Source organism: Pungitius pungitius, chromosome 2 (assembly GCF_949316345.1).
Source record: "Pungitius pungitius chromosome 2, fPunPun2.1, whole genome shotgun sequence".
NCBI lineage: Eukaryota > Metazoa > Chordata > Actinopteri > Perciformes > Gasterosteidae > Pungitius > Pungitius pungitius.
In genome coordinates, this window is record NC_084901.1 from 385,797 (window position 1) to 400,849 (window position 15,053).

General features: G+C 44.3%; 2 protein-coding genes across 4 annotated transcripts; both read right to left on the reverse strand.

The window, feature by feature from the left end:
- Positions 1-5,508: 5,508 nt before the first annotated feature.
- On the reverse strand, positions 5,509-11,948 carry mansc1 (MANSC domain containing 1). 3 transcript variants are annotated; one of them, XM_037462243.2, is made up of 5 exons: positions 11,668-11,948; positions 9,830-9,888; positions 8,923-9,162; positions 8,690-8,830; positions 5,509-7,818 (listed from the first exon to the last, which is right to left on the reverse strand). In XM_037462243.2, exons 3-5 carry the CDS (start codon positions 9,146-9,148, stop codon positions 6,650-6,652), a joined length of 1,536 nt encoding a protein of 511 aa, XP_037318140.2. In that variant the 5' UTR covers positions 9,149-9,162; positions 9,830-9,888; positions 11,668-11,948; the 3' UTR covers positions 5,509-6,649. The 3 variants fall into 3 exon arrangements, with proteins under 3 accessions (XP_037318140.2, XP_037318142.2, XP_037318141.2); XM_037462245.2 differs by having other exon boundaries at positions 8,923-9,669; XM_037462244.2 differs by having other exon boundaries at positions 8,923-9,672.
- Positions 11,949-12,967: 1,019 nt separating this feature from the next.
- On the reverse strand, positions 12,968-14,877 carry c2h11orf98 (chromosome 2 C11orf98 homolog). Its single transcript, XM_037462689.2, has 4 exons — positions 14,731-14,877; positions 13,799-13,923; positions 13,626-13,720; positions 12,968-13,337 (listed from the first exon to the last, which is right to left on the reverse strand). Exons 1-4 carry the CDS (start codon positions 14,767-14,769, stop codon positions 13,225-13,227), a joined length of 372 nt encoding a protein of 123 aa, XP_037318586.1. The 5' UTR covers positions 14,770-14,877; the 3' UTR covers positions 12,968-13,224.
- Positions 14,878-15,053: the final 176 nt, after the last annotated feature.

Sequence of the window (15,053 nt, forward strand, 5' to 3'; positions counted from 1 at the left end):
GTATACTGGGGAAAGTACATAAGAATACACCATTTACACTTGGAAAAGTACATCAGAATACACCATATACACTAGGAAAAGTACGTCAGAATACACCATTTACACCAGAGAAAGTACATCAGAATACACCATTTACACTAGGGAAAGTACATCAGAATACACCATTTACACCAGGGAAAGTACAACAGAATACACCATTTACACCAGGGAAAGAACATCAGAATACACCATTTACACCAGAGAAAGTACATCAGAATACACCGTTTACACCAGGGAAAGTACATCAGAATACACCATTTACACCAGGGAAAGTACATCAGAATACACCATTTACACCAGGGAAAGTACATCAGAATACACCATTTACACTAGACAAAGTACATCAGAATACACCATATACACTAGGAAAAGTACATCAGAATACACCATTTACACCAGGGAAAGTACATCAGAATACACCATTTACACCAGGGAAAGTACATCAGAATACACCATTTACACTAGAGAAAGTACATCAGAATACACCATTTACACTAGAGAAAGTACATCAGAATACACCATATACACTAGAGAAAGTACATCAGAATACACCATATACACTAGGGAAGTACATCAGAATACACCATTTACACTAGAGAAAGTACATCAGAATACACCATATACACTAGAGAAAGTACATCAGAATACACCATATACACTAGGGAAGTACATCAGAATACACCATTTACACCAGGGAAAGTACATCAGAATACACCATTTACACCAGGCGAAAGTACATCAGAATACACCATTTACACCAGGGAAAGTACATCAGAATACACCATTTACACCAGAGAAAGTACATCAGAATACACCATTTACACTAGGGAAAGTACATCAGAATACACCATTTACACCAGGGAAAGTACATCAGAATACACCATTTAAACCAGGGAAAGAACATTAGAATACACCATTTACACCAGAGAAAGTATATCAGAATACACCATTTACACCAGGGAAAGTACATCAGAATACACCATTTACACCAGGGAAAGTACATCAGAATACACCATTTACACCAGGGAAAGTACATCAGATTACACCATTTACACTAGAGAAAGTACATCAGAATACACCATATACACTAGGGAAAGTACATCAGAATACACCATTTACACCAGGGAAAGTACATCAGAATACACCATTTACACCAGGGAAAGTACATCAGAATACACCATTTACACTATAGAAAGTACATCAGAATACACCATTTACACTAGAGAAAGTACATCAGAATACACCATTTACACCAGGGAAAGTACATCAGAATACACCATTTACACCAGGGAAAGTACATCAGAATACACCATTTACACCAGAGAAAGTACATCAGAATACACCATTTACACTAGGGAAAGTACATCAGAATACACCATTTACACCAGGCGAAAGTACATCAGAATACACCATTTACACCAGGGAAAGTACATCAGAATACACCATTTACACCAGAGAAAGTACATCAGAATACACCATTTACACTAGGGAAAGTACATCAGAATACACCATTTACACCAGGGAAAGAACATCAGAATACACCATTTACACCAGAGAAAGTACATCAGAATACACCATTTACACCAGGGAAAGTACATCAGAATACACCATTTACACTAGAGAAAGTACATCAGAATACACCATATACACTAGAGAAAGTACATCAGAATACACCATATACACTAGGGAAGTACATCAGAATACACCATTTACACTAGAGAAAGTACATCAGAATACACCATATACACTAGAGAAAGTACATCAGAATACACCATATACACTAGGGAAGTACATCAGAATACACCATTTACACCAGGGAAAGTACATCAGAATACACCATTTACACCAGGCGAAAGTACATCAGAATACACCATTTACACCAGGGAAAGTACATCAGAATACACCATTTACACCAGAGAAAGTACATCAGAATACACCATTTACACTAGAGAAAGTACATCAGAATACACCATTTACACTAGAGAAAGTACATCAGAATACACCATTTACACCAGGGAAAGTACATCAGAATACACCATTTACACCAGGGAAAGTACATCAGAATACACCATTTACACCAGAGAAAGTACATCAGAATACACCATTTACACTAGGGAAAGTACATCAGAATACACCATTTACACCAGGCGAAAGTACATCAGAATACACCATTTACACCAGGGAAAGTACATCAGAATACACCATTTACACCAGAGAAAGTACATCAGAATACACCATTTACACTAGGGAAAGTACATCAGAATACACCATTTACACCAGGGAAAGTACATCAGAATACACCATTTACACCAGGGAAAGTACATCAGAATACACCATTTACACCAGGGAAAGTACATCAGAATACACAATTTACACTAGAGAAAGTACATCAGAATACACCATTTACACTAGAGAAAGTACATCAGAATACACCATATACACTAGGGAAAGTACATCAGAATACACCATTTACACCAGGGAAAGTACATCAGAATACACCATTTACACCAGGGAAAGTACATCAGAATACACCATTTACACCAGAGAAAGTACATCAGAATACACCATTTACACTAGGGAAAGTACATCAGAATACACCATTTACACCAGGGAAAGTACATCAGAATACACCATTTACACCAGAGAAAGTACATCAGAATACACCATATAGACTAGGGAAGGTACATTAGAATACACTATTTACAATTTTGTATACTGGGGAAAGTACATAAGAATACACCATTTACACTTGGAAAAGTACATCAGAATACACCATATACACTAGGAAAAGTACGTCAGAATACACCATTTACACCAGAGAAAGTACATCAGAATACACCATTTACACTAGGGAAAGTACATCAGAATACACCATTTACACCAGGGAAAGTACATCAGAATACACCATTTACACCAGGGAAAGTACATCAGAATACACCATTTACACTAGAGAAAGTACATCAGAATACACCATTTACACTAGGGAAAGTACATCAGAATACACCATTTACACCAGGGAAAGTACATCAGAATACACCATTTACACCAGGGAAAGTACATCAGAATACACCATATACACTAGGGAAAGTACATCAGAATACACCATTTACACTAGAGAAAGTACATCAGAATACACCATTTACACTAGGGAAAGTACATCAGAATACACCATTTACACTAGAGAAAGTACATCAGAATACACCATTTACACCAGGGAAAGTACATCAGAATACACCATTTACACCAGAGAAAGTACATCAGAATACACCATTTACACTAGGGAAAGTACATCAGAATACACCATTTACACCAGGGAAAGTACATCAGAATACACCATTTACACCAGAGAAAGTACATCAGAATACACCATATAGACTAGGGAAGGTACATTAGAATACATTATTTACAATTTTGTATATTGGGGAAAGTACATAAGAATACACCATTTACACTTGGAAAAGTACATCAGAATACACCATATACACTAGGAAAAGTACGTCAGAATACACCATTTACACTAGGGAAGGTACATCAGAATACACCATTTACACTAGGGAAAGTACATCAGAATACACCATATACACTAGGGAAAGTACCTCAAAATACACCATTTATACTGGGGAAAGTCCATTAAATTATATTATTTTTACTGGGAAAAGTATTTACAATGGGAAAAGTACATAAGAATACACCATTTATACTGGGGGAAGTACGTCAAAATACACCATTTAAACTGGGGAAAGTATTTACAATGGGAAAAGTACATAAGAATACACCATTTATACTGGGTGAAGTACGTCAAAATACACCATTTAAACTGGGGAACGTATTTACACTGGGAAAAGTACATAAGAATACACAATTTACACTGGGGAAAGTATATTATAACACCCCATTTAAAACTGGGAAAATACACCATTTAAAGTGCGGACAATACACAGAGATTTACACTGAGTAAAGTAAACCATTCAAACTGGGGTCACACATGAAAAGAAAAGGACTTGTATTTTCACTGAAGCTGCTGTCATTAGCTCATCTCAGCATAGCAGGCAGACTAACAGCTAGCCCAGCAGCTAACCCAACAGCTAACCCAGCAGCTAGCCCAGCAGCTAACTCAGCAGCTAGCCCAAAAGCTAACCCAACAGCTAGCCCAACAGCTATCCCAAGAGCTAGCCCAGCAGCTAACCCAACAGCTAACTCAGCAGCTAGCCCAACAGATAACCCAGCAGCTAGCCCAAGCGCTAACCCAGCAACTAACCCAAGAGCTAACCCAGCAGCTAGCCCAACAGCTAGCTCAACAGCTAACCCAACAGCTAGCCCAGCAGCTAACCCAGCAGCTAGCCCAACAGCTAGCCCAAGAGCTAACCCAGCAACTAACCCAAGAGCTAACCCTGCAGCTAGCCCAACAGCTGGCTCAACAGCTAACCCAGCAGCTAGCCCAATAGCTAGCCCAGCAGCTAACCCAGCAGCTAGCCCAACAGCTAGCCCAAGAGCTAACCCAGCAACTAACCCAGCAGCTAGCCCAACAGCTACCTCAACAGCTAACCCAGCAGCTATTTCAGCAGCTAGCCCAACAGCTAACACAGCAGCTAGCCCAAAAGCTAACCCAACAGCTAGCCCAGCAGCTAACCCAACAGCTATTCCAGCAGCTAGCCCAACAGCTAACCCAGCAGCTAGCCCAACAGCTAGCCCAAGAGCTATCCCCGACTCATGGAGCCTCTACCCGCCGCACAGCGGCCAGAACCCAGACTCAAACTGGAGAAATGAACCCGAAAGAGCGGGACCTGAGTTCGGCTCACACCCCCAATGGAAAGAGGCTCCGTTTTCTCCCGTTTTACCCACAGTTTGGAGTCAGATTGACCAACAGAAGAACTTCAAGGTCAAACTTTTCCTTCTGAGAAGACACGGAGAGCCGAATGAAGACAAACTGCTCTATAAATTACGTGATTCTGTTAAAAGTTCAGAACAACTCCCACTTTGACTTAAAATCCCCCATTTTTATGAAACAGTTAAATATGAAATAAAAGTCTGATGTGCAGCTCTAAATCTGACCTCAAAAACTGAAAAGCAAACAAGTGACGATAACTAAAAAATCACAGAGAGATACTTCAGGGTTTCAACTTTCACTTGAAACTAAGTCATTTCACAAACTCCTAAATGTTAGGAATTAATTGCAAATGCATAGAGAGTAATTATCGTTATTTTGTGAAATATTCACACAAATAGTCTTCAACATACCTTGGGTTATTGTTATTAAGGTTTTCTTAAGAAATGAAACAAAAGTCCAAATTACTATTGCAGCTCATTAATGTCAGCATCTTTTTCTGAAAACAATAAATTAAAAAAGAATATATAAATTATAAGAAAATAATGTTTAAACCCCATAAAAAAATAAACTGTTCACATCTGGAGATCGATAATTGGCATTTCCGGTAGGGTTCATCAGTAAAAAACAACAACAACAACATCTTCAAAAATCACTGTTTTAATCCTTACTAGAACAAAACATCAAGTTTCAAACATATGCAAAAGTATCACTTCACAAAACAGGACCAGACAGTGACCATCGTTAATACTAATAATAGTAATCAATAAGCAATAATGGGGGCAGCAGAAGAGAGGGGGGGCCGCTCCCCCTGCTGGACGCATCAGGTACAAACACACTCGTCTTAGGAAAATAGTGCAAAAACAATCCAATATTCAAAAAGATCATATTTATCAAAAACACCCAGAAATCAATAGTGCATCGACTTTGGAGGGTTCCATCTTCCTCATTGATTTAAATCTTCATCATCATCCATTGGCCCCAACTTCATCATAGTGGGAAAAAACAGCACAGTGAGAAGTAGCATCAACGAGGACGTGAGGGGACATGCAGGACTCGTGATGAAGAGGAGGGCAAGGGAGAAGAAAAGGAGGAGGCGGAAGATGGAGAGGAGGAGGAGGGGGAAGAGAGGAAGGTGATGAAGAAAAGGAGCCCCCTCACAGGCGTCCTGAGATTTAGGGAATATAAATATTGCTGTTTGTAGTTTGAGTTCAATCGATCAGCTGATCAAGAGTTCATCCATCAGTCACTTCCTGTTCCACTGAGAAGCTGCTCAGTTTATTCATAAGAACATTCATTCTAATAATTCATCTTGTGTGTAATAACGTCGTCATAACATGTGACGTTGTGACGTGTGATGTCACATCGCGTGATCACACTTCATGAAATCTCTTACTAAGTGAGAAAAGTCAAAACATTGTGAAGACAAATATGATTAAAGACACACATTTATAGTGATATTAAAATTTGAGATCACTTTTTTCTTGATTTGTCATGTGATGTATTTTTATTTTAGAATAAATTTTGGAATAACTAAATGCTAAAATATCTGAGCCCGGCGCTGTGTCTCTAAATGAAGCCTATTAATATGAGTCCTTCATCATTATCTCTCAGAACCGCTCCGGTTGTCCTGGTTACACGTTACGGCGACAAGGCAAGCGAAGTGAGGACGCCGCCTGGCGGTTACGAGACATGATGCACGGCCCCTCGGCCAATCGGGGCAGAGCGCTCTCTGCGCAGGAGACGTCCCGCGACCGTGCGCAACCATGACCGAAGATGGCGGCCTCAAACCTCGTAGTGGAGGTCGTTGAGCTCCAGCCGGGTGTAGTGGCGCCGATCAAAGGACTCCATCGCTTTGCGGCCGCCAACAGCGAGCGCCAGCGTGAGCGCTGCCAGCCCAAGCACCATGAACGCCAACGCGCCGCTCTTGAGCGCCCCGCGGGCTGCCGAGCCCGCCGCCTTCCCCCGGCCTGCGCTGGAGTTCTGGAGGGCCTGATTGGGCTGGAGGGTGTGGCCTGGATGGAGGGTGTGGTCTGGTTGGGGTGTGTGGCCTGGATGGAGGGTGTGGTCGGACTGGAGGGTGTGGCCTATTTGGAGCGTGTGGCCTGGATGGAGGGTGTGGCCTGGGTGGAGGGAGTGGTCTGACTGGAGGGTGTGGCCTGGATGGAGGGTGTGGTCTGGCTGGAGGGTGTGGCCTGGGTGGAGGGAGTGGTCTGGTTGGAGGGCCACCTTTGGGACGATGACTGGACTCTCCTCCGGAGTCGACCTCGAGGCGGACCAGGTCGCAGCGGGAGGAGGAGTCGTAGTGGTGGTGGTAGGAGTACTAGTACTGGTAGTACTAGTAGTACAAGTAGTAGGAGAGGTGGTCGTAGTGGTGGTTGGAGTCGGAGTTGTAGTGGTAGTTGTAGTAGTAGTGGGAGCTATGGTTGAAGTAGTCGAAGTGGTTTCTGTTTTGGGCTGTGGTTTGTTGGTGGTTCTTGGTGCAGCCTCCCCATTGGCTGTGTCAACAGGAAGTGAGGTCACAGTGGAGCTCTGTGTCAGCCGGGCGGAGGTTGGGGTGCCGGCAGGATGAGGCTTCACCTTCTTTGATGTTTTGTTTTGCTTTTTACTAGTTTTGTTTGGCTTCTTCACGGTGATGGTGGTGGTGGGTGGAGAAGTTGTAGTAGAAGCTGTGGTGGTGGAGGTGGTGGAGGGGCTGGGTGCTGCAGTTATTGGAGCCATTGTGGCAATGATGATGATGGGTGAAGGCGGTGTTGTGGTGGCGTGAGCTTGCGCGGTGGTTGGAGCCGCGGTTGTAGTTGTTGTGGTTGGTGGTGTTGTTGTTGTACTCTGGGTGGTGGTTGTTGTGGTGGGTGTGGTTGAGGGTGTAGTTGGGGCCAGTGTGGTGGAGGTGGTGGTTTGTTCCGTGGTGGTCGTCATGGTAACAGGTCTCACCGTGTTCGGATGAATCAAACCTGAAGAAGACAAAGTGAGATGTTGAAGATGCAAGAACGGAAACCTGAGCAAGTAGTACACAGAGTACCTGAGCAGGTAGTACACAGTACCTGAGGAGGTAGTACACAGTACCTGAGCAGGTAGTGCACAGAGTTCCTGAGCAGGTAGTACACAGTACCTGAGGAGGTAGTACCCACAGTACCTGAGCAGGTAGTACACAGTACTTGAGCAGGTAGTACCCACAGTACCTGAGCAGGTAGTACACAGTACCTGAGGAGGTAGTACACAGTACCTGAGCAATTAGTACACAGTACCTGAGGAGGTAGTGCACAGAGTTCCTGAGCAGGTAGTACACATGTTACCTGACCCGGTAGTACACAGAGTACCAGAACAGGTATTACACAGTACCTGAGCAGGTAGTATACAGTACCTGAGCAGGGAGTATACAGTACCAGAGCAGGTAGTACACAGTACCTGAGGAGGTAGTACACACAGTACCTGAGAAGTTAGTACACACTACCTGAGCAGGTAGTACACAGTACCTGAGCAGGTAGTACACAGTACCTGAGCAGGTAGTACACAGTACCTGAGGAGGTAGTACACACAGTACCTGAGAAGTTAGTACACACTACCTGAGCAGGTAGTACACACTACCTGAGCAGGTAGTACACAGTACCTGAGCAGTTAGTACACAGTACCTGAGCAGGTAGTACACAGTACCTGAGAAGTTAGTACACACTACCTGAGCAGGTACTGTGTACTACCTGCTCAGGTAGTACACACTACCTGAGCAGGTAGTACACAGTACCTGAGCAGTTAGTACACAGTACCTGAGCAGGTAGTACACAGTACCTGAGCAGTTAGTACACAGTACCTGAGCAGGTGGCTCACCTTTGTAGATGTCGTAGGTGTTGACCCCGCCCTCGGCCTTCATCAGAGGACAGTCCTCTTCCGCCTGGCAGTGGAACAGGAAGCAGTTTTCTTCTCCGGCGCGCTTGTTTCCGTTGAACACGGCCATGTTGCATTTAGCGCCTCCAGAGACACAGAGAGGGTATCGGTTCATATTCATCCTCCTCATGTGTGCATACAGGTATGTGGGTGCGAGGCAGAGGGGCGGAGCTAACCTGGCTTCACGTCCTCAGAGCAGCAGGCGAGGACGCAGTCGCGCTCTGATTGGAGGTGGCGGGCGCTCGTGGCCGAGGACGGACGGCTCAGCGCCTGCCGCACGTTCACGATGGCGCTCTGGTGCTGTCTGGAGAAACACGTCTCGGGCTCCACGGCGGACACAGGAAGTGATGTCATCATCAACAGCATGCTCAGCAGCAGCAGCGGGCGCGCCGCAGGAGTCATGGCTGATCTGAGGTCTGTGGGGAGGAATCTGCTGAGTCATCGCTGACACTTCAAAGGATAAAAAGGACTATAATGTATAAATACATATGATATACATGCATTAATATGTGTTGTTATAATATATGAATAAATACAATGGAAAAGCAATATGACGCTGCATTCATGTGACGTTGGAATAATTGAAGACATTAGTTCATGGCTTATTCATGGGACAACAACAACAACAAGAACAACAACAACGGGGAAGGTGGCGTGAATATTGACGTCAGAAACATGAACCTAATGCTTTGTTAAAGGTGAGAAACCTTTTATTAATTCGGAAAGTAAGAAAAGTTATTTGTTAGATAAACATCATATTTATTATTTTTATTTAAGCACTGAACCGACTTTATTTGTTGATTAAATATAGATCAAAGTGAAACAAACGCAGGGTTTGTTATTATGATTTGAAATGTTATGAAGTCCCTCAGATGTGAATCTTTAAAGCGGCTCTGTCTCGTTCTGATGGTCCAGATGTGTTTCTGCTGAAGAACAAACGCAGATCCGAATTAGAAGAAGAAAAAAATTCATTGTGCGGAGAACAAAACAGAAATCTAAAAATGAACACCGAGACGGAAAAAGAATCTTCTAATTTTAGATGTTGTGAAGCGCGATGGGATCAGAAGAAAGAAAGAAACTCACCTGGTTGCACGTTGGTCGCCAGAGTCCAGAGTCCTCCGAGCTGGACTTCAGCCCGAGTCCTGAGAGGAGCAGAAGACATGACATCAGCACATCTCCAGCAGTCCCTGAACGCACCGCACGGGCCTGCAACATGTTCAGGGACTCTACGAAGCTTCATGTCCCAGAATACTAATGTCACAACAAGAAGAGATTTGTAAACTACCATCTGAAATGAGCTCAGACCCCTGCTGGTCACTACAAAGAAGTAGAGTCATTTCCTCATAGACGTCTATGGGAGCAGAGGAGTCGCCCCCTGCTGGTCACTACACAGAAGTAGAGTCATTTCCTCATAGACGTCTATGGGAGCAGAGGAGTCGCCCCCTGCTGGTCACTACACAGAAGTAGAGTCATTTCCTCATAGACGTCTATGGGAGCAGAAGAGTCGCCCCCTGCTGGTCACTACACAGAAGTAGAGTCATTTCCTCATAGACGTCTATGGGAGCAGAGGAGTCGCCCCCTGCTGGTCACTACACAGAAGTAGAGTCATTTCCTCATAGACGTCTATGGGAGCAGAGGAGTCGCCCCCTGCTGGTCACTACACAGAAGTAGAGTCATTTCCTCATAGACGTCTATGGGAGCAGAGGAGTCGCCCCCTGCTGGTCGCTACACTGAAGTAGAGTCATTTCCTCATAGACGTCTATGGGAGCAGAGGAGTCGCCCCCTGCTGGTCACTACACAGAAGTAGAGTCATTTCCTCATAGACGTCTATGGGAGCAGAGGAGTCGCCCCCTGCTGGTCACTACACAGAAGTAGAGTCATTTCCTCATAGACGTCTATGGGAGCAGAGGAGTCGCCCCCTGCTGGTCACTACACAGAAGTAGAGTCATTTCCTCATAGACGTCTATGGGAGCAGAAGAGTCGCCCCCTGCTGGTCACTACACAGAAGTAGAGTCATTTCCTCATAGACGTCTATGGGAGCAGAGGAGTCGCCCCCTGCTGGTCACTACACAGAAGTAGAGTCATTTCCTCATAGACGTCTATGGGAGCAGAGGAGTCGCCCCCTGCTGGTCACTACACAGAAGTAGAGTCATTTCCTCATAGACGTCTATGGGAGCAGAAGAGTCGCCCCCTGCTGGTCACTACACAGAAGTAGAGTCATTTCCTCATAGACGTCTATGGGAGCAGAGGAGTCGCCCCCTGCTGGTCACTACACAGAAGTAGAGTCATTTCCTCATAGACGTCTATGGGAGCAGAGGAGTCGCCCCCTGCTGGTCACTACACAGAAGTAGAGTCATTTCCTCATAGACGTCTATGGGAGCAGAGGAGTCGCCCCCTGCTGGTCACTACACAGAAGTAGAGTCATTTCCTCATAGACGTCTATGGGAGCAGAGGAGTCGCCCCCTGCTGGTCACTACACAGAAGTAGAGTAATTTCCTCATAGACGTCTATGGGAGCAGAGGAGTCGCCCCCTGCTGGTCACCACATAGAATGACGCTTTAAAGGACTACAGAACAGACACAACTATATAGATAACCTTGAAAAATGCTAAACTAGATCCATTACTTCCTTGACACCTTTCACAGTAAAATTTGTTTACACACATCTCTGAAACCTTATAAAGTTTGTGGTCGCCATGGAGACCAAGGCTTCACCTTTGAACGGAAGCAGTTGTCTTCTAACGCCGCAGAACGTCTACTTCAACCTGTCAAATCTCGCGAGACCTGCGTCGTTTACATTGTGATTGACTGGACTTGGTCTCTGTAACAATAACCGGATTTTAGGGGTAATTGTTCAGCTCTGAGTGACACAATGGGCGCTTCACCCGGCGATGACGTCACCGGCCCGCGATGCGGTCCTACCTGCGGTTACCGGCGGGGCCTCCGGTTAACTCGGCGCGTCCATCCGTCCGGTAAAGATCCCCGAATCAATGCAGGCGAGTCCCGCGAAGAAGCGTCACCATCCCGGGAGGAACGAACCGTGGTCCGTTAAAAGCCGAACCGGGACCGACCAACGGCTGCTGTTGTTGTTCCGATTGACGTCGTTACCGGGTCCGGTGAGCAGCAGCAGGAGGACGAACTACATCACATGATGGAGGAGAGGATGCTGCTTCTCTCCGGAGTGTGACCCATTTTAGTCTTTGTCCTCGGGAGAGGAGGGAGGGGGGGGGGGGCTCATCATCATCATCATCATCATCATCACGGGATCCACCGGAATACAATAATCCCGTTAAAAACACAGTTTATAGAAAGGTGCATTCATTATTATTATGAAACAATAAACACCAGCAACTACATCCGTAATTATGAAAAAGAAGCAGTAAAACGATCACGTGATCAGTCTGTTTGGTTTATTAGAAAAAGATCCATGACGTCATGAAGAAATCGGGAAACATTTACCAAAATATGTCAGACATACAAAGAATTACTTTTTGCAGCAAACAGTAAAGGGAATAAAATCAAGTACAATATATTTTTATGGGTTAGTTTAAAAATGAAGGATTAAAATAGAAGCTTTAAAGTGAGTTCAAAATAAAGTGCACAAGCAGAAAGTGACAGGTGTGTGTGCTCATCATCAGAGCCCCCCAGGACCAGAGGGGCCGCTTTGTGTGGGAGGAGGTCTTGGTCCTGATGGAGCGGGGGGGTCTTGGTCCTGATGGAGGGAGGGTCTCGGTCCTGATGGAGGGGGGGGGGGGTCTTGGTCCTGATGGACCTCGGCCTCCTGCCGGGTGGAAGGGACACAAAGTCAAACATCCAGTAAAGTGGAAAATACCTGAATCAAAAGTGACCATCTGTCACCATCTTCTAATCCCATCTCTTCATCTGCTTACAGCCCCTTGACCCCCTCCCTCATCTGTCCCTGAAGCCTGTTTGTCTTGTTTTTTATTACCCTGTCCTGTAAAGTGCTCTATAAAACCAATTTATTATTATTAAAAGGGATGAAATAGTTATTATAATAATGCATTTTTATTAAATCAAATGATTCTTAATAAAAGCAGAGTTCTGATTTCATGTTTCAGCTGAGGAAGGAAAACAAACCTTTAAATACCACAAATATTTATTCAAATATTCTCATATGGTTTTGAGATAAAAGAAAATTCCTAATTCATTTAAAAAATAAAACTAAAATTGTCAGAGCAGCAGAATGAAACAGAAGCCAATGTTAAAAATTCAAGAAACAACTTTAATAAACACATAGTCCATTAAAGTCCTGAATGTTTATACAGATTCAATGTATTTATGACCTAAATACAATAAACGTGGATCTATGGAAGAAAAAGGAAGAGTTATTGTTAAATAATTACACATGTTCTACATCAGCTGATTCAATATTTCTCGTATGAACATTTATGGCTCCAGCTTCTGTACAATCGTCTTTGGTCTTCAGCCCTGAGGACCTTCTCTCTCCATCCTCCGCCTTTATTCGATGTCGTCCATCTCCACATCCGCTACAGATCCAGCTGCTCCCTTCTTCTTCTTCTTCTTGGTCAGATTGGACGAGTCCTGCTTCTTCTTTGTTGGTGCTGCCTCAGCTGAGGAAGGACAACAGGGACATTTACTTCCTGTTTAATAGCAGCATTAAGATGAATAATGAGCTTCGCATCACATGACACATGTATTTATGTAACAGGTTTTAACTCCAGAATCATATCATAATTGCCTACAGTCCCTGAACGCATCACACGTGGACCAACGCAGAAGAAACCAACATCAAGTAAATTCTGAGCATCATGGATTCCTCTGAAGCCAGTAGTCATGTGACCACCAACCAGAGCCACTGTGACTGAGCTCATTTCTGTCCAACACGTGGAGCCTCTGACCTGCAGACGCTTTATCACGCTGCATGTGCTGCAGCTGCTTGATCAGCTTCCGCTTCTTCTTCCCAGACAGCGTGATGTTGGCCCGCTGGCTCGCCCTGCAACACACAACACACGCAGGTCAGAGGAGACCAGGACCCGACCAGAGCGAGACCAGAGCGAGACCCGGGACCCACGTCCTCTTCTTCAGGTGGTGCACGGTGATCAGACCGCGGTCCACCACGGCGCCCACGATCAGGTGCCTCTTCCTCTTCTCCCGGCCCAGCACGCGCCGCCGCTTGAAGAGGTTCTTGGCGAGTTCCTGGAGGAGGAGGACAGAGACCATGTGACGTACGTCAAACTCCATCCAGCAGGTTATGTGAACAAACAGGGACATCGACAAAGAGCCAGAGGTTCTTCAGTGAAGTCGATGTCTCAAGATGAATGTAAATCCATAGTGGTTTTATATATAAACAGATCTTCTTGAAATAAATATATAAGTGGTGGAAGATAAAAGGTAAGACATGCATTTTAGATTATTATTACTATTCCACGTCATTTAGCTAATGTTTTTATCCAAAGCGACGTACAATAAACTCAGAAGAACAAGAAACAAGAAATGTACAACTAGTTATAGATAAGATTCATTATAAGGTGTTAGTGTTTTAGTGGAGGTTTAGTCTGAAGAGGTGTGTCTTTAGTGTGAAGATGTGAAGGCTCTCTGTGGTCCTGATGGCATCACAGAGCTCCTTCCACCATGTAGCAGCAGGACACCAAAGAGTGGAGATCTGGTCCAGTGTTTTGCTCTCAGAAACAGGATTGTGTTGTCGCTATATATACATAGATAGTATTTACTTACATTAATATATATTAAGTTTATATTATATAGCAGGAAGTTCATGCTAGCTGCTAGCTCTCTATTAGCTGCTATGCATTAGCTCTTTGCTGCTAGCTCTCTATTAGCTGCTATGCATTAGCTCTTTGCTGCTAGCTCTCTATTAGCTGCTATGCATTAGCTCTTAGCAGGTTGACTCTCACTCGTCTTCCTCTGCACCTTCGTCTCATCTCTACTGTTCTGGACGCTCTCGCAGATGGTATTAAGATGTTAAATATAACGTTAGTTTCTTACAGTCTTCGGTCTGTTTATTTTCCCTCCGGGCGGCGGCATGTTGGTCCTCTCACGTGGAAGAATTGCTCTTCTTCTGCTGCTTCAATGACGGTCAGAGCTCTGTACCGGAAGCTCCTCTCTGCCCCCTCAGGTTGGTCCGCGCACTGCCTGCAGCCGCTGGCTCGAAGCCCTTTCTAAACTTACTATTATAAGTATACAAATAAGTCGCATACGTATATAAAAAAAAGCATTTCAAGTATAGAAATTACTTTCATCTATGTCCACAAATAAGTCCTTTAAGTATATGAATAAGTCTAATAAATACATAAAGAAATTCTGAGTCT

What these genes read in the sequence shown, in the direction of transcription:
- mansc1 (XM_037462243.2), bottom strand. Translation starts at nt 9,148, where the DNA reads ATGACTCCTGCGGCGCGCCCGCTGCTGCTGCTGAGCATGCTGTTGATG. An exon ending in CTCTGAGGACGTGAAGCCAG is followed by an intron (nt 8,831 to 8,922) that starts GTTAGCTCCGCC and finishes GTGTCTCTGGAG; the next exon opens with GCGCTAAATGCAACATGGCC. An exon ending in CACCTACGACATCTACAAAG is followed by an intron (nt 7,819 to 8,689) that starts GTGAGCCACCTG and finishes TGTCTTCTTCAG; the next exon opens with GTTTGATTCATCCGAACACG.
- c2h11orf98 (XM_037462689.2), bottom strand. Translation starts at nt 14,769, where the DNA reads ATGCCGCCGCCCGGAGGGAAAATAAACAGACCGAAGACT. An exon ending in AAATAAACAGACCGAAGACT is followed by an intron (nt 13,924 to 14,730) that starts GTAAGAAACTAA and finishes CTCCTCCTCCAG; the next exon opens with GAACTCGCCAAGAACCTCTT. An exon ending in GCGTGATAAAGCGTCTGCAG is followed by an intron (nt 13,338 to 13,625) that starts GTCAGAGGCTCC and finishes GTCCTTCCTCAG; the next exon opens with CTGAGGCAGCACCAACAAAG.